At 53.4% G+C, this 21,469-nt stretch overlaps 5 protein-coding genes across 5 annotated transcripts; 4 read left to right on the top strand and 1 right to left on the bottom strand.

The window, feature by feature from the left end:
* Positions 1–4,001: 4,001 nt before the first annotated feature.
* gel1 (1,3-beta-glucanosyltransferase gel1) lies at positions 4,002–5,443 on the top strand (the record flags this gene model as incomplete). The annotated part of the gene is made up of 2 exons (XM_020202859.1): positions 4,002–4,598; positions 4,667–5,443. The coding sequence occupies 2 exons, from the start codon at positions 4,002–4,004 to the stop codon at positions 5,441–5,443; spliced, it is 1,374 nt and encodes a 457-aa protein (XP_020053283.1).
* A 1,565-nt stretch (positions 5,444–7,008) lies between these two features.
* On the top strand, positions 7,009–9,806 carry ASPACDRAFT_1615 (putative cellobiose dehydrogenase; the record flags this gene model as incomplete). The annotated part of the gene is made up of 3 exons (XM_020197160.2): positions 7,009–8,460; positions 8,539–9,186; positions 9,243–9,806. 3 exons carry the CDS (start codon positions 7,009–7,011, stop codon positions 9,804–9,806), a joined length of 2,664 nt encoding a protein of 887 aa, XP_020053282.1.
* Positions 9,807–11,630: 1,824 nt separating this feature from the next.
* On the top strand, positions 11,631–12,675 carry ASPACDRAFT_46465 (uncharacterized protein; the record flags this gene model as incomplete). Its single annotated transcript, XM_020201787.1, has 2 exons — positions 11,631–11,720; positions 12,127–12,675. 2 exons carry the CDS (start codon positions 11,631–11,633, stop codon positions 12,673–12,675), a joined length of 639 nt encoding a protein of 212 aa, XP_020053281.1.
* An 800-nt stretch (positions 12,676–13,475) lies between these two features.
* ASPACDRAFT_81097 (putative actin polymerization protein Bzz1) lies at positions 13,476–16,533 on the bottom strand. The gene is made up of 6 exons (XM_020205798.1): positions 16,275–16,533; positions 16,184–16,210; positions 15,564–16,091; positions 15,439–15,519; positions 14,228–15,392; positions 13,476–14,097 (listed from the first exon to the last, which is right to left on the bottom strand). Exons 1-6 carry the CDS (start codon positions 16,317–16,319, stop codon positions 13,718–13,720), a joined length of 2,226 nt encoding a protein of 741 aa, XP_020053280.1. The 5' UTR covers positions 16,320–16,533; the 3' UTR covers positions 13,476–13,717.
* Positions 16,534–16,890: 357 nt separating this feature from the next.
* dbp5 (ATP-dependent RNA helicase DBP5) lies at positions 16,891–19,237 on the top strand. Its single transcript, XM_020196763.1, has 6 exons — positions 16,891–17,273; positions 17,378–17,546; positions 17,610–18,107; positions 18,160–18,397; positions 18,447–18,647; positions 18,703–19,237. The coding sequence occupies exons 1-6, from the start codon at positions 17,198–17,200 to the stop codon at positions 18,973–18,975; spliced, it is 1,455 nt and encodes a 484-aa protein (XP_020053279.1). The 5' UTR covers positions 16,891–17,197; the 3' UTR covers positions 18,976–19,237.
* Positions 19,238–21,469: the final 2,232 nt, after the last annotated feature.

Raw genomic sequence — 21,469 nt, 5'->3', positions numbered from 1 at the left:
GGGGAAATTGCCTGCGCCCTCGCGTGTGTGGTCGATGTCGAGGTAGGAGCCGGTGGGGCCGAACTCGGGCGATTCGAGGAGGATGGAGGGCCACGGGTGGTTGGTGAAGGCTGGCTGGCTGATGAAGAGTTTGGACCATTGACACCAGGCGGCGCTGAGGAGGGTGATCCAGATGAGGGGGTAGGTGGTGTAATGCATCTGGTGTGTTGTCAGTGTCTGCGGTACATGCTGGGTGCTTGGAGGCCACTCACACTTGCTTGCTCGTTTGAGCTGGTATGAGCTGGTATGAGCTGGTATGAGCTGGTATGAGCTGAGGGGATGACGAGAAAGAATGATCGAATTAAGTGGTTGGCGAGGTGAGGATACTGTTGTTGCTCTCCTGGACGCTCTCTTGGAGGAGGTTGTCAGGCTTCGGTGGCCATATCGTGGACATTCTCCTGCCTCTTAAACCTCAGGTGCAGTAAATCCTCAGGGAAGGAGCCAGCTGCCACGTAGTGAGAGTTGGAAGAGCAAGCACCGAGCGTGCATCTTCCAAGCGAGGTGAGTACTATGCTGGTCCTACCTGCTAGATCATGGTGCAGCTGCTCCAACAATGGCAAGATGCCTTTGCCATCACAGTCGGTGCTGAGCAGCTCAGGGGACCGCCAACAACAGCCAGTGCATTACATGTTTCATTTTCCGCTGGGTGTTTCTTCGCAGACAAGCAAGCGAGGATAAGTATCCCTTATGAACAAAGTAGTACTGCGAGTAAGTCGCTTCGCTTGGTCACAAGACTGTCATGTTAAATGCAAGAGCTGAGGAAAGTACAACCTCTCCAGCCATTGGCCGACATAGCATATATAGATGCCTACCCGATTCCTAAAACAGTATACCTAGCATATTACTAGGTAGGCTGCCATCAACAGCATCCCCCAGAACAACCACACCCGCTCTCCGCTCGCGAGTCAATATACTGTCAGTATAGTTCACACCGTTTCACTCGGCTACTTGGCAAACCCACGCTCCTCGGTTGTCGAGCTTTATTCCCCCTTGGCAATCGTCTGCGCCTCAATGGATTCACAGCATGCTCGTAGCGCATGCTCTGGCCCATTGGCAATACTTCAGAAGTGTCAAGGACCAGGTAAGTACCGTCCGCGGGCTCCGAGCATGATGGATCGATTTCATGTGATACGAGGCAGCATACGCTCGCTCCACTCCTGATTCATTTGTGCATGACCGGGCGGCTTGGAGGACTTCATATCCTCTAGAGAACCATGGGATTAATTCCGTGAGGTATACAATTCCATACCACGTATCTTTCCCTACTATTCCAGATCTCGACCTCTCTCCTCTGTGGATATATATTTCACCTCGTATGTGAACATAAGCAAACCACAACAAATCTACCCGCAATAATCCCATAAGCACAAACGCCCCAAACCCAAGAACACGAAGAAACATGCTGCCTAAACCTCCTTCCGCGTCCCCCCCCCCCAAAACCTCAAAACTTCATCAAATGGCAACCCACCCCGCCGAGACGGTCTCGACCAACTAGCCGAGTCCCGCCGAGCTCGTTAAATCTCCGGCCAAGGATTCCGCATATGAGTTTTGACGCGAGCTATCAACCCCCCATTGGGAGATTTCGCTCAGTGAGCGGCACTCAAACCTCCTGACTTTTTGACTTGGTTTTTGTGGAGAACTTTGTTCTCCTGTTTTCTTGTTTTGCTGGTATTCGATCTTGGATTTGACGGTCGGTCGGCCTGGGCTCGGTTAAGGGGATTAGATAGACAGGTACGGTTACCGGTCGCGGGGGGGGAAGTTGGGTCTAGAGCGAGAGTTGGTGGGACCGTGCTTCGATCTGTGCGCTGACGTCAGTGTTAGGGTTTTCGTGTCTGGTTTGGGGACGGAGGGGATGGGGTGGGTTCTTTTCTGGGTAATAAGGGATTGGAAATGTGAACTTCTGTGTGTATGGTTGTGGATGCGATTAATCTATGATTGTTTTTGTTTGTGGGTTGACCAGGATTGATGAAGAAATGGAGGGGCCGGTGATAGACCACTCCCGACCGGGTTCGGAGGGAGGGAATATCCTACACATAGGCAGAGTATTCGGTTCGGCAGTTATGAGTATATATCAGTTGAAATGCGTTGAAGTATAGAAAAACAGTCGAAAGCATAATTGATCAAGATCTTATCTTGATCGCAGTGTTCTGCTGCTGTAATGTCTGGTCTACTTTCCTACACATACTTGGGGGGCATCGGTGCGCCGAAGGTTCGAGGGATACCCCTAGTAACCACTCCTTCCAGCCATACCTACAGATGTCAATCGCAACAAAACCAATCATCACCGATGCAGAAAGCGACAGGAAGTTTGCATAATCAGACTTGGCTCTTCTTCATACGGAAATGCAGGGAAATGAGTCGGTTGGCTAAAATTAGCGAAGGGGACTGCCTAAAATTAGCGGAGGGTGGGTTGAGTGGATGGGGGAAGGAAGGGAATCTTGGGTGTTGTGTTGGCATGTCTCAGCTGCTGCTTCTTGGCTGTTACCATACCTGCTCTCCATCCAACGAATGGCACAGGCAAAGCCTTGGGAGCTCTGAGACAGGCAGGATACAGAGTCGTCGTAAACCCCCCAAAGCCTATTCTTCTGGGCGTTTGCTCGGCCATCGACGGAGGGAGGTATTTGGGGACACAACAAGGGAAAAGAGAAGGGGGATAGGGGGACTGGGAGGAGGTCAGACATGCTGAGGAAGGAACCAATCCTCGAGTCAAACCAGCTCGGAGATGATCTGCTTTCGCACGGCAGGGAAACGGGATGGCTGCATCGATCGGTAACCTGAAGTGCTTGAGAGAGCCGGGGGATCTTCCCCTTCTTATACGTTAACATGATTACACATAGTATGTTTGAAGAGGCTGAATTGTTTGATCTGGTCCTTGGTGCTTAGTCGACAGTTGAGTACTGAGTATTTTGCAGGGCGTGGAAGTACATACACCAAGTACAGTGCAATATGACAAGCCACTTCCAGTGAGCACGGCAGGGTCTCACTTCGTTTCTCTTTCCCGCCCAGGGACTGGATTTGTGGCTGGACCCACTGGGGGCCCCCCCTTCTTTCCTTGGCCCGGCCGGGGTTCAGGGCTTTTCAGGGCTCCTCAGGGCTCCTCAGGGCTCCATCTCCACTCCATCCATTCTTTGCGCCCTTCCCAGGTACAAGGACGTCATGGTCGACCTCAATTGGTAAAATTGGTAACTGAAAGAGACACAGCAGAGATAGAAATTCACCAGAAGGAAAACACCACTTCAAGATACTGTTCCTCAGTATTCAACAGAAAATAACAACCCGTTGCACACAATGGAATCCACTCTGCTGTCCTATGTATAGTCCAGTCCGTCCCTGGCTGGACCCTGATCCTGCAGGCCTGCGCTGGGGGGTGATCTGACGATCGAGACAGCTGATAGGCATCCGGTAGACCCGCCCAGCAATTTCCCACACATACTGAAATCCCTTGGCTGCCTCATCCGGCAATCCAGGCATTGGAGACATTGTGTGACACGCGCTTCTTTGTGGCAACCTGGGTTATCCTTACTGTTTTGAATCTTTGAATGGGGCAGACGGCTCAGGGATGGAGTGGATGGCTGACACTGCCTGCCTTGGGCTGTCTGCTCCAAGTTACCCTTTAAGGGTCCTTCGACCCTGCACCACCACCACCACCCCCTTCCTTACTTTTTCGACTTCTCTTTCTTCTCTCCTCATCATCTTCTTCCCCTGCCTTGGGTTCTTTCCTCTACTATCCCTTCAATCGTTCGTCTTTTTTTTTTTCCTCTCTCCCCATTTCAAGTCACTCGTTCAGTCTTATTGACCTCTTCTCGCCTGCTTTCGATAGCCGCCAATTCTTCCAAGCTCTACCCTCCCATCAACTATATCATACTCTGTTACATAGCAGGTCTCCATTCGTTCCCGAGACTCACCCACCATCCGGCTTGTTTTCTCCCATCAAAGCACCTCGACTCACACAATCCATCAACATGAAGGGCTACGCTATCGCGACAGCCATCACTTTGGGCGCCTCCACCGCTTTGGCTGCTCCGAACCTCAAGGCCCGTGACGATGTGACTCCCATCACCGTCAAGGGTAATGCCTTCTTCAAGGGTGACGACCGTTTCTACATCCGTGGTGTCGACTACCAACCCGGTGGCTCGTCCAAACTGGCCGATCCCATTGCCGATGCCGAAGGCTGCAAGCGCGACATCGCCAAGTTCACCGAGCTCGGCTTGAACACTATCCGTGTTTACTCCGTCGACAACTCCGCGGATCACGACGAGTGCATGAACGCTCTGGCAGATGCTGGCATCTACCTGGTTCTCGACGTCAACACCCCCAAGTACTCTCTCAACCGTGCCGACCCGAAGCCCTCCTACAACGATGTCTATCTCCAGTACATCTTCGCCACAGTCGACAAGTTCGCCAATTACAAGAACACCCTCGCCTTCTTCTCTGGAAACGAGGTCATCAACGACGGTCCCTCGTCGAGTGCTGCTCCCTATGTCAAGGCCGTCACGCGTGATCTCCGCCAGTACATCCGCAGCCGCAAGTATCGTGAGATCCCTGTCGGATACTCTGCTGTATGTAGTCACGTCATATCACAATGAGGAAAAGCACGGAAAGACTAACCAGGAATTTGTTTATCTAGGCCGATATCGACACGAACCGTCTCCAGATGGCTCAGTACATGAACTGCGGTACCGACGATGAGCGTAGCGACTTCTTCGCCTTCAACGACTACTCTTGGTGCGACCCGTCTTCCTTCACCACCTCCGGCTGGGACCAGAAGGTCAAGAACTTCACTGGATACGGTCTTCCTCTCTTCCTGTCCGAGTACGGCTGCAACACCAACACCCGCAAGTTCGAGGAGGTCAGCTCCTTGTACAGCACCGACATGACTGGCGTCTATTCCGGTGGTCTCGTCTACGAGTACTCGGAGGAGCCCAGCAACTACGGTCTCGTCCAGATCAAGGACGGCAAGGTCAGCACTTTGGATGACTACGATGCTCTCAAGTCTGCTCTGGCCAAGACCAAGAGCCCCACTGGCGACGGTGGCTACAACAAGACTGGAGGTGCCAACCCGTGCCCTGCGAAGGATTCTCCCAACTGGGATGTTGAGAACGACTCGCTTCCTGCTATCCCCGAGCCCGCCAAGAAGTACATGACCGAGGGTGCTGGCAAGGGTGTTGGATTCTCTGGCTCTGGTAGCATGAACGCTGGAACTGCCTCTACCAGCACCGCCACGCCTGGATCTGGCTCTGCCTCCTCGAGCAGTGGCTCTAGCTCTTCCGGCAGCGGGACTTCGACCAGCTCTCCAGGCGCTGCTGCTGGCCTGCACGTGCCCCACCTGACCATGACCCCTGTTCTTGTGGGCCTGGTCACCGTCATGTCGACCTTGTTTGGAGCTGGCATGGTTCTTGTTTAAATAGTTCATCTACCAGTGCATGTTTGCTCATGCTTGTCGATTCTCACCGAAAGCCCTTTTCTTCTTCAGACGGACCTTTTTCTCTCTTTCTTTGTCTTCTTTAAAGTCAATATGCAGCCAGATTGGTCGAAGCACTGTATTTGACGATAGCCGATTGCTAGCAGGGCAGATGGCGGATGTGGGTTGCCAACGAAGTGATATTAGAAGGCAGCTGTACAGGTGTTTGGTACCTACATTTTTAGCGCACGTCTCTCTGCATGTAGAGTAGTAATGAATTGATTTATCGAGGAAATTGCCCCGCTCAATAGAAGAAAAATTGATGAGTATGACCCTATCGCCGGTTGGTCGGCTGGTTGCCCTATCTCTTTCTTTCGGACACACTCTCTCCCCTGCCCAGTGGTGGGACCCGCCCGGAGGCCGACCGAGGTTTCCCCTCCCGAGTCACTGCGGATTAGAGTAATTTCCAGACTCCTCCTCTCTCCGTCTCCCAGCATCCATCTTCTCTGACACTTGGCTTGTCTCAGGATTTCGCAGGAGGCTTCACTTACGATATCATCCCGGTGGCCAGAAACAGCATATCTATTCTCAAAACCGAACAAAGTATCAGGTATGTTTTGATCTTGTCCATCCTCCGGTCCAGGTGCTTGCAGCCGCCTTGCTAAACAGACAAACCCCCTAGGCACCAACGACTGGAGTTGTAAATACTCCAAGCCTCTAAGGTGATAGACAGCTCTTGGCATCGTCACTATACCTGTCCGATATCATGACTTGGTGGGAACCGCCTGTCGACAATGGGGGCTGTCTTCCACCCACTGGGGACCTTCATTATTCATCCGACGCCCAGGGAGGCCAATAGGCGACGCGGGTTTTGTGATCAATCCACTCCGGCGCGAACTCCTGCCAGGAATTTGTTTGATATAGATGAGCTTGGCTCTTCCAAGGCACAGGGGTGCTATAACGCTCAAACCACCGATGTCTGCTCGTGAAACACACGCCGACTAGGGATGCTTGGCATGTCCCACTCCACCGCCGCTCTCCGAGAAACGCCCAGGGCCCGCCGGAAATTGCTTATTTTGCTTCGAAGCCACTCACAGCCTGGGTTCTAGACGGCCATATCGCTGGAAGGGAGCAGACTAGACGCCTTCGAGGTGGGCATGCGTGTCCACAATCAATATCTTCAATGCATTAGTCTTATCCTCTGACCACCCTTCAATCACCGTTACGCCTCCGCTTTTCCTCACACGATGGCCGGCCCTGTCCCCACGTCGGCCTCAAGGAGGATTCTATATGAATGCCGTGGTCCGCCTCGAAATGGACTTCCACCGGCTTTCAAACGTTTCAATCCATTCTCTCTCATTCTTTTCGGTCCTTCTTTTGTTTTTTCTTTCTTTCTCTTCTCTGGCAATTTCTTTTTGCCGCCACTCTTTTCCGGGTTGCTGCTGGGCCAGCTTTCCCCCTCAAGGTTTCTATCTCATTCTTCTCACCTTTGATTAGGTAACTTTCCGACCCTATCTGGTCTAAAGAATCTTTTGCTCGTTCTTCTCTTTCGAACAATTCGCTTCAGGATGCGTTCCTACATTCTTAGCGGCGCTGTGGCCCTGAGCTCCGCGCTCGGTGCCTCCGCCGCAGCCACCGCCACTTCCGCCTACAGTGATTCGCTTTCCGGCATGGACTTCCAGAGGTGGTGCGATTCTGATACGGGTTTCTGTTTCGGTATTGCGCTGCCCGAGACCGTGGAGAAGAGCTTCATCGGTCAGCTGAGTGTGCCTCTCGACAGCTCTAAGGGATGGGGTGGTGTCAGTATGTCCGGTTCTATGACCAAGGCTCTCCTCATCGCAGCCTGGGCCAACGGCGACTCTGCTGTCGGAACTCTCCGCGAGACTAGTGCCTACTCTAGCCCCGAGGTTTACAGCGGTGATGCCAGCATTCTCGAAATCCCCGAGGGAACCTCCGTCAACAGCACTTTCCTCACCTATACCTTCCTGTGCGAGAACTGCATTCTCGGCGAGCCTACCACCTTCGGCGCCACCGAAGACACCTACTACTTCGGCTGGGGTCTCGCTACGACCAGCCCTACTACCCCCTCCTCCGATTCTTCTGCCATGCCTTTCCACGGAGCCGGCTACGGTGGCTTCGAAGTCTACCTGTCCAAGGCCAAGTCGTCTAGCTACGCCACCTGGGCTGCGAAGGCCGTCTCGAGCACATCTACTGCCTCTGCATCCGCCTCGGTTACCAGCCCTTCTGCCAGCGCCTCGGCCAGTGTCGTCGCCACGGTCTCGAACACGACCTATGATTACATCGTTGTCGGAGGCGGTGCTGCCGGTATCGTTGCCGCTGAGCGTCTGGCTGAGACCAGCAAGAAGGTTCTGCTGATCGAGCGTGGTGTGGCTCCGACCACGGAGCTGGGTGCGACCGATGCTCTTTCGTGGAACTCCTCGATGACTCCTTTCGATATCCCCGCCCTCGGCAGCTCCCTCACCTCCCTCAACTTGATGGGCGACTACCTCTGCGACGATACTGCGGGCATGGCTGGTTGTGTTCTGGGTGGTGGTACCATTGTCAACGCCGAATCCTTCATCCACCCCCAGGAGGCCGATTTCGATGACAAGTGGCCCACCGGCTGGAAGTGGAAGGATATTGAGGCGGCTGCTAACCGTCTCTACGCGCTCAACCCCGGAAGCACTCTTCCCTCGGCCGACGGCAAGCGGTACGACCAGGGCATGTACACTGTTCTTTCCGGCTTCCTGAAGGGACTTGGATGGAAGTCTGTTGACTCCCAGAAGCAGCCCAACGAGAAGCACATGGTGTACAGTTACCCCTCCTGGGATGTCGGCAATGGTATCCGTGCTGGTCCCGTCCGCTCCTACCTCCCCTTGGTCCAGGACCTTGATAACTTCAGCCTTCGCACGAGCACCAAGGTCCGCCGTCTTGTACGCCGCAGCGCCCGCGTCACTGGTGTTGAGGTCGAGACCAGCTCTGGTGGCATCGAGATCATCAACCTGAATGCTGGTGGTAAGGTTGTCCTTGCTGCCGGTTCCATGTCTACTCCTCGCATCTTGTTCAACTCCGGTATTGGCCCCACTGAGCAGATCCAGACTGTCAAGAGCGGCAACACTGGCATCACCCTCCCTCCTTCCTCGGAGTGGATCAACCTGCCCGTTGGCCAGAACCTCCGTGACCACCCCATGTTCACCATCACCGTCAACACCAACAGCAACTTCACCCACTTCAACACCTCCAGTGTTGTTCCCGGCCCCAGCGCCGCCGTTCAGAAGCTTTTTGCTGAGGGCTCCGGTGTCCTCACCCAGGGTGGCCACCGTCTCCAGTTCTGGACCTCCAACGTTGGAACCGATGGCATTACTCGTTTCTACCAGGCTTCCTGCAGCACCAGCACGGACGGCGTTATCACCATGAAGCTGTACCTGACCCACGGTGCCACCTCGACCGGTGTCCTTGGCATTGACAGCTCCGGTACCACCACCCTCGAGACCGACCCCTGGTTGCAGACTGCCGCGGACAAGGAAGCCGTCACCCGCTTCTTCCAGAGCTTGATCGACGACATCAGCAACTCCACCTCCGGTTTCTCCATCTCGGGAACCTCGACTGCCTCCGGTATCCTTAACCTTATGACCAGCGGCGACCACTTTGTCGGCACTGCGAAGATCGGCACTGACGATGGCCGTGTCAACAACGGTACTTCTGTCGTTGATCTCAACACCAAGGTGTACGGTACCGAGAACTTGGTAAGGATGCCCTTCTGAATCGATGGCATCGCACAGTGAGCTAACCGTTTTCCTAGTATGTTGTTGATGCCAGTATCCACCCCGATCTGCCCACCGGTAACACCCAGGCGATCGTCATGATTGCCGCGGAAGCCGCTGTGGCCCGCATCATCGCTCAGGGCACGGACACCGTTAGCGCCGCCAGCTCGTCTATTGCTGTTTCTGCGGCTTCTACCGCTGCTGCCCACTACGCATCTGCTACCGAGTCCTCGGTTGCTGTCAGCGTTGCGACGGCTACTCCCGAGACCACCGCTGCCAGCGTTGCCGCCGAGGCGACCGCCACTGCTACCTCCGAGTCCAGCTCTGCTTCTTCCAGCTCTGCCTCCACCTCCGACGAGGATGAGGATGACGAGGACTTGCCCGACTGCGACGATGAGGACGATGACGAGGAGGAGACCAACCCTGAGGATAGCTTCTCGGGCTCTGTCTCTGTGACGGCCCACAAGGCTGTCGCTACCCAGGCTGGCTCCGGTGCCTCGACCACCACCGTGTGGGTGACCTCGACCGCCTGGACTACGACGACCGAAGCCGTGGTTACCACCACCACTTCTACCGTCACTGTCTGGCCCACCTACGCCTAGATAGGTTTGGGGATGGACTCTCTTGTCGACAGTGGTTGTGGTTGTATGTATATAGCCAGACTTTACCGTTCGATTCTCTGTATTTAGACGGACCGAATTTACTATTAGAATATTTGTGATGCAATGCGCTGGTCAATTTGAAGTAGAAGTAGTTGCAATTAAGCCATCCCGGTGACGACTGTACAATGCAAAGAGGACTGAGGCAGAAAACGCAGGGTAAATTAAATGAGAGGGAAAGGAAATTGGAAGGGGATGGGTGGCCTGAGGAAGAAACTGGCCGAAAGGCCGTCACATGTTTGGGCGCATTGGCTGATTTGCTCTTCCTCTTTCTTCTTCTCCGATCGGACGAAGATCAGCATTCACTGACACACACACACACACACACACCACGAGATTGAGTCTGTGCCTCAAGCCACGGACTTCTGGTTCCAACCAGTCGGAGGGTCCCAATTTACTACGAGCTGAGCACGGAGCAAGACCACGAAACCCGGCAAGAAGCGGCAAAGAAAAAGCAAAAGAGCTACGACATACTAGGTTCAATGAGGAACCGATGATGAAAAGCTCCGACCGGGGAGGACCGAAAGTGCGGCGTGGCCAAACAAGTTTGGAATGGATAATAAGCAACAACCACAACAACCACAACCACAACCACCACTTCCAAATGTCAAATTATTAAATCACGCAGGCCCAGATTGGCTCGTGCTCCAAGCTTCCGGTTTCCTTCAACTGCACTGCTGGAAAGCTGCTCAGCCACCTCCATCCCGCCATGGCTCGAGCTTCTCCCACACTTGTGCTCCTCGTGCAGCATGCTCGTTCTTAGGGGGATTGGCTTATCGGTCTGCAAGCTGTAAGCTGCGCGCCGCCAGGGTCTCGAATTTTTGATCTCCAAGTCCCAACCCAACCTTTGGCAAACCTTTTCCCTCCGATCATCAGCAGCTCGTACGGAGTAATAATCTCTTCGCAGTCGCAGTTCAAGAGTCAATTGCCGAAAATTCCCCCCTGCCCCCCTGTCGCTGCTTATTGCCTTTGATCCAAGGCAGCAGGAATATGATTGTAACTATAGCTAGTCTCCGCGAGAGGATTTTTCTAGGACCTGTTTAGATGTGTTGTTGTATGCGGGAATTTGCTGCACCATTCGGTTTTGCCCGCAACTAAGACGGATACGGCATCTCGTTACTAACGAATGTCTCGATATTTCGCTAGGGAAAATCCCGCATGCTAATCACTTTTTTTGTTAGGGCAATTATATCATCATGGACTCCGCGGCCAGCGGGAGAGAGGAGGAGGTGGAGGTGGAGGAAGAGGAGGAGATCGAGGGAGGAGAAATCAGCTAAGGAGGAGTTAGCCCTGGCTGGCTCTGGCGCACTGCCTTCGGATTACCTCTTTCTCTCTAAACTGACTACCTCCAGTACAGTAGCAGTCAGAACGTGGGACTTTGGGTCCATCCAGGAACGGACCACCCCCCCCCCAATAATGCGGCAAAATGAGACCCAAAAACCGCGCATGCATTCGTTTCCCTTGCACACGAAGCTCAGGACCTACCTACATACCCCCTCTCTCGCTACCAGCTACGGAGTACTTTCTTTCTCTACCGAGCTGCCTGTTTCTATACAGTACAGTCCTTGCCATCCATGTAGTCGATCCGTGGCTGTGCCCGTTCCCCATCCCCATGCGGCTTTGCCTTTTTTTGTAGTAACGCTCCATCTGGTGGTGTTCATTTCCCCCATCGGCTTCTCTTTTTTTTTTTCTCGCTCGCTGGTTTTCCCGCCCATCACTTATTGTTTGCTCTCACCTATAAATCCACTCCCTATCCGCCTGGGAATCATGGCCGCCTCTATTCCACTACAATATTCGTCCAAGGGATGCTCATCGACGGTGAAAAGTGGGCCTGTGAAGCTTGCGTTCGCGGTCACCGTGTGACTACCTGCAAGCACCATGGTAATATACATACCCTTGTGTGAATAGTATTCCAGTTCACCTGGCTAATTCCACCTCCGCACAGATCGACCATTAATTCACATCAACCGAAAGGGCCGTCCCTTTGCAACCTGCTCGGTCTGTAACTGCACGCCGTGCGAGGCGCCCGAGGATCACGCCAAGCTCAAACGTGAGGCCGACGCCAGATGTCAAGCATCAAAAGTAGAGCCATCCCCGATGTTCAGCACCCAGCCTTGATTGCAAGCCAAGAATGCAACCAAAACACAAAAGCCACTCTCCATTACATTCTGCGTTTTCCTACACATTCATTTCTCTTCCGTGATCCAGAGAACAGTCTAAGGCTGATGTGGGTTTTCCTTTGGCGTCTTGCTCTTTGTTCTAGAGAGCCGCTGGCAGATCTCCTCGTTCCACCTCGGTGGGCTCCCTGAAGCCGATTGCGCCGCGTCCTGTGCCGTCGTCCACGGGCGGTGGTAGCAGTAGTGGTGGCGCAGGAATCAGGCGCGACTCCCACTCTCCTCCGACAGGGGACTATGGCGATCATCGCCCTCGATCCACCATCTCCGCGAGCCCGCCACCACCACTACCTCCATCATCCCAGCTGTACCAGCAGCAGCAGGCACAGGGCCACGGTCTCATCCCCGGTACCCCCGGCAGCAGTCCCATCTACCTGCCTGGCACCAGCACCAGCACCAGCACCGTCTACCCGTCCCCATCATACTGCACGATAAGTGACATTCCCAGCTCGCTGAGCATGGTCAACCCGCTCGACTTCGAGAACGGAGTCGGGGTGTCCTTCGTAGACAGCGCGTCCGCCGCCGCGATCTACGCTCTCGAAGACCTGGACGTCAATTCTCTGCCCGCGGACGTCTTCCAGGGCGATTGGTCGTGGTTATCGTTATCGGAGGAGGCGGCCCTCCGGGACGAGGTATAACATTTGCAGACGGGCTGGATTTTTACCGGCTCGTCTACATCCAAAGGAAAGAAGAGAGAAGCGATTGTGCAAATGTTATGAGTCATGACGTATACGAGAACGATGGTGATGTTGTTGTTGCCGCTGTTTGAGCATGAGATAGCGATGGCTGTGGGGGAGCGGGGAAGATTTTTGGGTCTGCGAGGGAGCACAGAACCGTTAGCCCGTTGGGAATCTGTTGATATAACCGTCTGGGAGGGTTTCTGCTGAGCTTTGGGGGCGGGGGTGTTCGCCCCCTCGAATCGCAGGCTTTGTATATAGGTATATAGCAATGCGATATACAGCTGGCAGCCGAGCTCATCACAACGACAAAGATTATCCCAGCAACAGAGAAGATGAAATGCACCCCACGCATATCACCTATCGCTGATCACTCGATCTCTATACTCCTTACTACGGTGCCAAGGAGACTACCTCTCGCCATGGAGATAGGTACTGGGGTGTACCCCGGATGCCCATGGCCACGGACTCGGGATCTACAGTACTATGATTCAAGTGCATGGCAAGATAGGAGGGAGAGAGGGCTGGAAGAATCAGTGAAGGAATCTGTCGAGCTGAAATTGCGAGTTGAGTTTCGAGAAACGAGGCAAGGAGTCGGAAGGGGAGAATGATTGAGAGGAACAAGTACGCTGTGGATTATAACATGCCCACGTATATAACCGGGTTGTAGTCCGACCACTAATCCAAATCTCGAGGCTTGTGTTCGGCAAGCTAAGTACTATGCTCCTGCTACCGTCACGCTGTCTTAGGACAAGTCCCTGAAAAGAAGTATGAGTTCAGCTATGCTAGATTATGTACAGTATAACAGCACGGAGCACGGTATGTATTGTGTGGTATATGTACTGCACCTCCCGCCATCCCACCTCACCCTCCAACTAATCCAACTTAACAACTAGCTATCCATGAGCCGTACCTAGTGCCCTAAAGCCACATGCTACCTCCCAAATTCCTTCCACCGGGACCCTCCGTACCTGGAATCCCCACGTTCGTTTCCACCAACTGTCTAAACATCCTGAATATAGTTCGCCGGCACGCTCTTCGTCACGCCCCCCCGCTCTACATCCGCCCACCCATCCCCGCTATCCCGGTTCACCAGCACGAACCGGTCCCCCTCGCTCATACTCCATTCCATGTCGCTGCGGGCCTCGTAGTCGTACAACGCTTCCACGTAGGCCAATTTCTTGGCCCCGCGGCGCGGCGCCACGGCGGGGCCGATGCGTTTGCTGCTTCCTGCTGGCAGGGTAGAGGCCGAGGCCGAGGCGGAGGAGTTGGTTGAGTAGGTTGATGCGGGGCGTTCCATGGGGAGGACTTCGACGTAGGAGGCTGGGACGAGGCCCTCGTTTCCGGTTGCCGGGGTTCGGACGCGAAGCCAGCCGGATCCGTCTGTTTATGTGGTGATTAGCTTGGATGGTACAGAATAAAGGAGGCGGGAAGGGACGAGAGCAAGAGTTGTTGATGAAATTATATGGGAGGTGAAGGATGCGACAAAGTGATAATGACAAGAGTGGCTTACCATCTGGCTCTACAATGACGATGTCGTCCCCTTCTTGGACGGTGACTTCGTCATCACCCTGTGCTTGATACGGGTACAGCATCTTGCCCCGGGGTTCGGAAGAAGCCGGTTTGGAACTGAGGGTTGGGGTGGACGGAGGACTGTTGATGTATTGCGCCGGCGGTGGTGCAAGGACGCGGTTCCGCTTGGAGGCAGCCGCGGCAGAGGGTTTGGTCTCTGTGGCTGGAGGCGTTGGGGTTGATGCAGGTAACTCGGCAGTGGACGGGGAGAGACTGGTGGCGGTGGATAAGGAGCGGTTGGCACTGACGGCGTAACCGGAACTGAGCGAGTTCATGGTGTCTTTGCGCGTGAGCGAGGGCGCCCCCGTCGGGCCGCTGGATGACGACGGCTCCAGATCGAGAGTCGGGGTCGAGTTGGCCAGCTCCTGTCGCTCTGCTTTGAGCTTCTTCTTCTCCTCCTTGGTCTGCTCGCCCGGACATTCTGCCGGCACCTTCATCTCGCACTTGCTGTGGCACGTATAACCGCAGTCGCGGCAGTCGAAGCCCTTGGCTGATAGACCCCAGATGCGCTCACCGCAAAGGTCGCAGTTGGTGGGGATCTTGAATGTCTGCGACTTGAAGTTGTGATTGCGCGCCCCCAGCGACAGATCGCCTACCACGGACATGATTGTTGATGTCTCAACTTCGGCCGTCAGGCGTTTGCGGTCAAGCTCATGCAACGTCTCTTGCAGGAAGAAGATGGACCGGACTACTTCCACCTCGCTCCGTTTGTCCCTGCCCTGCTGGATCGCTTCGCGTACCTTCTTGGCCGCCTCTACCTCTCGTCGCTTCTGATCGGTCTCCACTCGCAGATCGCGCACCTGTGTCTTGCTCTTGCTGAGAAGATTGCGCAAGAAGACCTTGGCGGTCTCGTCGGTTATGAGGGCTTCGTCATCGTGCCAGACCGGGCTGGGCTCGAAGCCTGCATTGGCGGGTTCTTGGAGAGGCGTGGTGTTGTGGCGCAAGAACATAAGCGAGTCGAGATGAGGAAGGTTGCGGGGGATCTCGTGCAGGAGATTGGACATGTGCTCCACACTTTTGGTCAGGTAATTCTTGTCCAACTGAGCTGCCTGCGCCCAGATTGAATTCAGCTTCGCTACACGGGTTTCGTTGAGGTCTTGCAGCCCCTGCGAACGTTAGTGTCATAGCTAAGGCTGGGCGAAAGAAACCTACATCGAGTAGCTCAGGAACATATTCGTGGTAAAAGCGCTCCTTGAGCTTGTTCGTCACGTTGATACTGATAAGGTAGGTGTTCTGCTTCTGTTAGTGTGCGATAGGAGATGTGATTGGCTACATACCTTGACGTTGTTCATTTCCAGAATCTGCTGCTGATAGGCCGCTTGGGCCTTGGACTTGCTGTGGTCAAACGAGCTCTCCATTTTCTTCCGTCGCGCTTCCACCTCCTGACATGCACCGTCGTATTTCCCCTTGACCTTCTTAAGCTCACTGTAAGAAGAGTCCCTCTCCTTCTCCAATTTGGCATGAAAGTCGACGTGGCACTTCCGCAGTTCCTCGTATTGCGCTGCGGCTTGTTTGAGCGGCTCCGCTATTTGGACCACCAGATCCGTGCCGAATTGGTCGCGTTCGGAGGCGTGCGCCTCGATCGCAGTCAATTGTGTCGTCCATGTCGTGAGCGAGGCGCTTTCGAGCGAGCCCGGGGTCATGCTCGGAGTGTCTCCTACACTCAGCGTGCTGATCTTCTTCGCCTTGCGGTCGTTGTACTTTCTGCACAGCGCCGTCATTTTGGCCGCATATTCCTTCTCGATAACACTGCGCTCTCGGTAGAACTGTTGTATTTCATCCAACCACCCGATACCATGGGAAACCTGGGGAGCGATGGCTTAGCCCGGAACTTTGGATGTCGGCCGTCGTTGTGGTCGGGGGAATGCGCGCGGACGAACATGCGGGGGGGACATACCCAATTGTTGACTGGTTTGAAGGCATCCTATTCAATTCTGCTGTTAGCGAGAATACTCGGTTGTTTTCCCTAAGTGCAGACATCACCATACCTTCAGTTCTGCCCCAAAATGAGGGGCGACATCTAGGGTTGCCATGCTGACGGCTAATCCGCTGCCCGAAGATCACGGCGCAGAAGACTGACGACGGAGATGCGAAACCAGGGGAAACCGGAATGTGTCGGCCTAAGATGACCCAAGCAGGCGCACGTTGAAACCACCAACCACCTGGAGAAGGGAAGCCTGTTGCGCGACCGGTGTCAATGGCAAGGGATCGGAGCAGCAGCGGAAGACGCCGAAGTGGACAGCAATCACTAAGAATTAATGATACTTTGGAGGAGAGAGGAGAGACGCAGGCAATCCATCAATCAATCGCTGCGAAGGGAAGGAAGCGGGGAAGAACACTACAGCTTAGGCTGGATGCAGTAAAAGCAACGGAAGATTGCCCGATGACAATACCGAACGAGGCTGTCAGGCCACGTTGGAGCACTACGTCATTTAGCCTGATGCCACTAGAGTAAGGTACCGTACCGTCGATGCCCTGTCACCGCCTACCACAATGGGCATCACGAAGCCCTCCGGTCCTCCTTCCCTTTCAGGACTAGCGCAGCTCAAAGGCGGTCCGGACTGGTTTTTCCGCCGTCATTGTCTACTGATGAGCAAATGAGCAAATGAGCATAGCAACACCCACTGCAGTGCCAACCATTACTGCCTTATTGCTACCGTGATTGCTCTGAGTCCCGAGTTGGTCCCGAGTAAATCCTTCTCTCTCCTTTTCTTTCTTCTTCGTCCTTGAAAGGATTTCGGCCTCTGCCTTGTTCGCTTGAGTCGCTGTTTGGAGCCAGCCCATCGCGCGTCTGGTTTAAATAGAATTACCCCGCTGCTCCCCTCCTTCCGCCTGGAATCAAGCAGCCTTTTTTTTCCTCACAACAACACACGCCGTCCTCAAATCACCTTTGTCGTTTCACGAGCTTATCATGGCCTCCGACGAACAGCCTGCTGGCGGCTCTCTCGCCGACCGCATTTCCAAGCCCGAAGAATCTCAGCCTGCAGGTATGGACACCACGCGGCATACCTTCCTTCGACCCGCCGACTGTGTCACCCTCCATCGCGGTCGATCGCATCCAGAACCACGCTAATTCAGCCCTCTTACGCAGAGTCCACCGAAACCCCCAAAGAAATCGATCAAACGGATGGAGCGCCCGCCGCCTTGGGTGGCTCCGATCTTCAGGAACCCGAGTACACCGTGGAGGTCAAGCTCAGCGATCTGCAAGCCGACCCGAACAATCCTCTGTTCTCAGTCAAGAACTTCGAGGACCTTGGCCTGTAGGTCACATGTCAATCAAATCACTGAATGACTCATTGGGGCTAACACCGTTTGCTCAACAGCGATCCTCGTATCTTGCAAGGATTGTCGGCGATGAACTTCCGCAAACCGTCGAAGATCCAAGAAAGAGCTCTTCCTCTTCTGCTCGGCAACCCCGCAAAGAACCTGGTCGGCCAGTCCCAGTCGGGTACTGGAAAGACTGCCGCATTCACGCTCAATGTCCTCAGCCGCATCGACCTCAGCACGGAGCAACTGCAGAAGACCCCACAGGCCCTGATTTTGGCTCCTACGCGCGAGTTGGCGCGTCAGATCGTGGGTGTTATCCAGGTCATGGGTCAATTCCTTCCAAACCTCCTCATCGGTACTGCTGTGCCTGCGGATAGCAATGCGCGCCCGACCAAATTGGAGTGCTCCGTTGTTGTTGGTACGCCAGGAACGGTTACCGATATGATCAAGAGACGCACCATCGCGGCCAACAAGCTCAAGGTGCTGGTTCTGGACGAGGCAGATAACATGCTTGACCAGCAGGGTCTTGGCGATCAGTGCATCCGTGTCAAGGCGTCAGTTTCGCCATTCCTCTCCCGAATAGTGTGATGACTAACAGCTTCGCAGTTTGTTGCCCAGGGATATTCAGGTTGTGCTCTTTTCGGCCACTTTCCCTACGCACGTCCACGAATACGCTTCCAAGTTCGCCCCGAATGCGAACGAGATTACCCTTCAGCATGAGGAATTGACCGTCGAGGGTATCAAGCAATTGTATCTTGACTGCGCCAACGAGGAAGAGAAGTACCAGACTCTTGTTCAGCTTTACGGTCTTCTCACCGTTGGTTCTTCCATTATTTTCGTCAAGGTTGGTTGATTTGGACACGTGTCACAGGGATTTTGCTAATCCTCACTAGACCCGTGCCTCTGCTGTCGAAATCGAAAGGCGCATGGTGGCCGAAGGTCACGCCGTTGCCTCCCTGACCGGTGGTATCGAAGGCTCGCAGCGTGATGCCGTGATTGACCAGTTCCGTGCGGGACAAGCCAAGGTTCTGATCACCACCAACGTCCTCGCCAGAGGTATCGATGTTTCGACCGTTTCCATGGTCATCAACTACGTAAGCATTTTGAGATGTGATCTTCAAGTTCACGCAAGCTAATTCCCGTGATTAGGACATCCCTGAAATCCACCAGACCAACCCTCGCGCTCCACGCCAAGCGGACTTCCAGACCTACCTTCACCGTATCGGTCGTACCGGTCGGTTCGGTCGTGTGGGTGTCTCGATCTCGTTCATCTCCAACCGCGACGAGTGGGAGATGCTCAACCAGATTCAGAAGTACTTCAACACCAGCATCCAGCGGATTGACACCAAGGATTGGGACGAAGTGGAGGATATCATCAAGAAGACGCTCAAGAATACCCGTGCCCAGGCCGGCTTCCGGTGATCGTACTGCCTCTCCCTTGCTGTTTGTTAGTCACCGTTCGATCGCCGCGGATTGCTAGTCGGTTGGAGCAAATTGTTGGTTTAACGCCTGGGCTGTACTGCTGTATGGGCTGCGGATGAGTTTTATGAATCTTTCCATGATGGCTGAAAAATTGCACACCACACATATTAATAGATACCAGTTCATATTTGAGTCGCTGAAAACAAACAAACCCAGAATAGATATGCAGGGCTTGAGCATTTCGATATAGATTTTCTCCTGTAGCGGACGTCGGCTAGTGACATTCATGTGATTTGCGGAATGGAGGTGAGAGTTGTGAGCACAGAAGTGGCCTTGGATTGAGGCCGGCAGTGCGATTCGCGATTCCTACCGAAATCGAACAAACCGCTTTCTTTCTGCTTTGAACCAAATTGGTCCAAAAACGAGGCCAGCAGTTCGACTGCCCTTGAGAGTGGTCTTGTTATCCATTTTGCTCTCCGTCTGAATATTGAACTTCGGGGGAGAGCCCGGGTCCCAGGCTCGATGTTGACAGGATATGCTTTTTATTTTCTTTTTTGCCGGACCAATTAAGATAACTTGTTTCAATTCGCATCAACATCCATCCAGACCGGTCCGAGACCTGGCAGATAGAAATTGCTGCAGCAGATACTGTAACAGCTGGTTGAACGTGATGTGATTTGGCTGTTTGACTGACCGATACTCGCGCAAGTCGGTGGACATCGTAGTCCCACGTTGTGTCATGCCGGAGCTGTAGGGTGGGTATCCAAGCCGAGCGCTGAGGCATAGCCTGACTGACCTCCTCGAAAGCGCAATCAGGTCATGATCGAAAAAGAGGAAAAGAAAAATTCGAAGAAATAAAGACATACAACAGCATAAGTAGGATAGTATTGACCAAGCGCCCATGGGCGCGATGCCCCTCTATCCAGGCATCTCCACTATAGTGCTTCACCCTTTTCTTCTTTTGTCCGTCTTCTAAAAATTGTTTATTCATAGGAAGCCTCTCTGCGCAATTGCGCTTATGCTTACAGGATCTTCTCTGCAAAAGACTTAAGTGCTGAATAGAACATGGATCCTACTAACGATCTTGTTAAACTCATCAAGTATTTGATGGAAACCTTCAGCACAAAATGGAATACATGATACTAGATAGAATGAGACTGAGTTGATATGGATATACTTCAGGCTGTAAAGAGTGTATTTGAGGGAGAAAAATAAGGAACGTCCCCTTACTACCGGTTGCAGCGTGCATTTGATGTTCAAGTTCACTCTCAAAAGAGGGGTAGAGGATTGGGTATAATCATCAAGCACCATATGAGGCTGTGCCTTCTACAGCCAATCTATAAGCATTCCTCACCCTTCCTCAGCTACCGGCGACTCAAGGTGTCATCACAGAGATTCAGACGTAATCCTTGTATGAGGTTCTTGTAGCGGATGAGATAGCGGTACAGGGTTGGTACACGACCAAAAAACAGAAGAGCCACAAAATGCATGAACCCTACAATCTGTGAAGTAAGGAGCAGGGATGTTACATACCAGCCACAAGGAGAGATAACCAGGTAACCATCATATAAATCCAAACAAAGAAGGTGGGGGGGCGGTTGCCTGCTATGATCACAAAACTGTATCAATCGGTAGCACACTGCACAGTCAGGCCTTAGAATTCGTCTATGCATCAATTTTCCCAAGGTCATGCAAATCTTCAACAAGTGCTTCTATCGCTCTAGGGATTTTTCCCTAGTGCTTATGATGACATGGTCCCTGTAGCTTCTTTTATCACTAGGGCAAATCGGTACCACTGAGAATCCGACCCTAGGGCTACACTTGACGACCAGACACACTGGTTCATTAAGCGACTGCCTTTTGTCTTACACCATAACTATAGCAGCGCCCACTAAGCGCCCATGGCTGCGGCCACCTTTCTACTGAGGCCCTCTGGCAGTGACAGAAAGTTCAGTTCAGTTCCGAAATAACAGATGTTCATAAATCAAAGTTGTGTCAACTTGTGCAAAGATGCCTCAAGATCTGAACCCCCTCGCACTATTGCTTTCACCGCATTCTTCCAGTTGGGTCGATGATCGGCGACCCTAGCCATCCATTGGGACCACTTCTGGATGACTATGATTGCCCTATCCGAGGAGACATCGAACCATTCCACGTGCTGCTTTTGACAGGCTCCACAGTAAATTCTTATCCTGTGAATCCGAAGCTCTGCATGGCATAGGCTTTCAACCAGCTGTGGGGATTGGACTTGCCTGCCCACAGCGGACGCAGCCGGATAGAGACTTATGACCTCTCTGTTGCAACTAAATGTCCACTCTCCATGTCTTTGCGAGATTGGGTTGCGGGTATAGCCAATCTTCACATATCGCTCATTTCCAGCAACAGTATAGGCGTAAATAGAGCCTGGCCTGGTGTTTCGCGATGTGAGGGATTTGCTAATTGTTTCCAGATAGGCATTGGCTGGCATCCAGGAGTCGTCGATACTCGGACTGCT

Source organism: Aspergillus aculeatus, assembly GCF_001890905.1.
Source record: "Aspergillus aculeatus ATCC 16872 unplaced genomic scaffold ASPACscaffold_15, whole genome shotgun sequence".
NCBI classification, from domain to species: Eukaryota; Fungi; Ascomycota; class Eurotiomycetes; order Eurotiales; family Aspergillaceae; genus Aspergillus; species Aspergillus aculeatus.
Note: the sequence above shows the minus strand (reverse complement) of the source record. Positions and strands in the feature narration are given on the sequence as shown.

Excerpts from the sequence above, each read along its gene's own strand:
- ASPACDRAFT_81097 (XM_020205798.1), bottom strand. The coding sequence starts at position 16,319 with ATGGCAACCCTAGATGTCGCCCCTCATTTTGGGGCAGAACTGAAG. Across the intron at positions 16,211-16,274 it reads ATTTTGGGGCAGAACTGAAG|GATGCCTTCAAACCAGTCAA; the intron begins GTATGGTGATGT and ends AGAATTGAATAG. Across the intron at positions 16,092-16,183 it reads TCAAACCAGTCAACAATTGG|GTTTCCCATGGTATCGGGTG; the intron begins GTATGTCCCCCC and ends ATCGCTCCCCAG.
- dbp5 (XM_020196763.1), top strand. The coding sequence starts at position 17,198 with ATGGCCTCCGACGAACAGCCTGCTGGCGGCTCTCTCGCCGACCGCATT. Across the intron at positions 18,108-18,159 it reads CAGTGCATCCGTGTCAAGGC|TTTGTTGCCCAGGGATATTC; the intron begins GTCAGTTTCGCC and ends ACAGCTTCGCAG. Across the intron at positions 18,648-18,702 it reads TTTCCATGGTCATCAACTAC|GACATCCCTGAAATCCACCA; the intron begins GTAAGCATTTTG and ends TCCCGTGATTAG.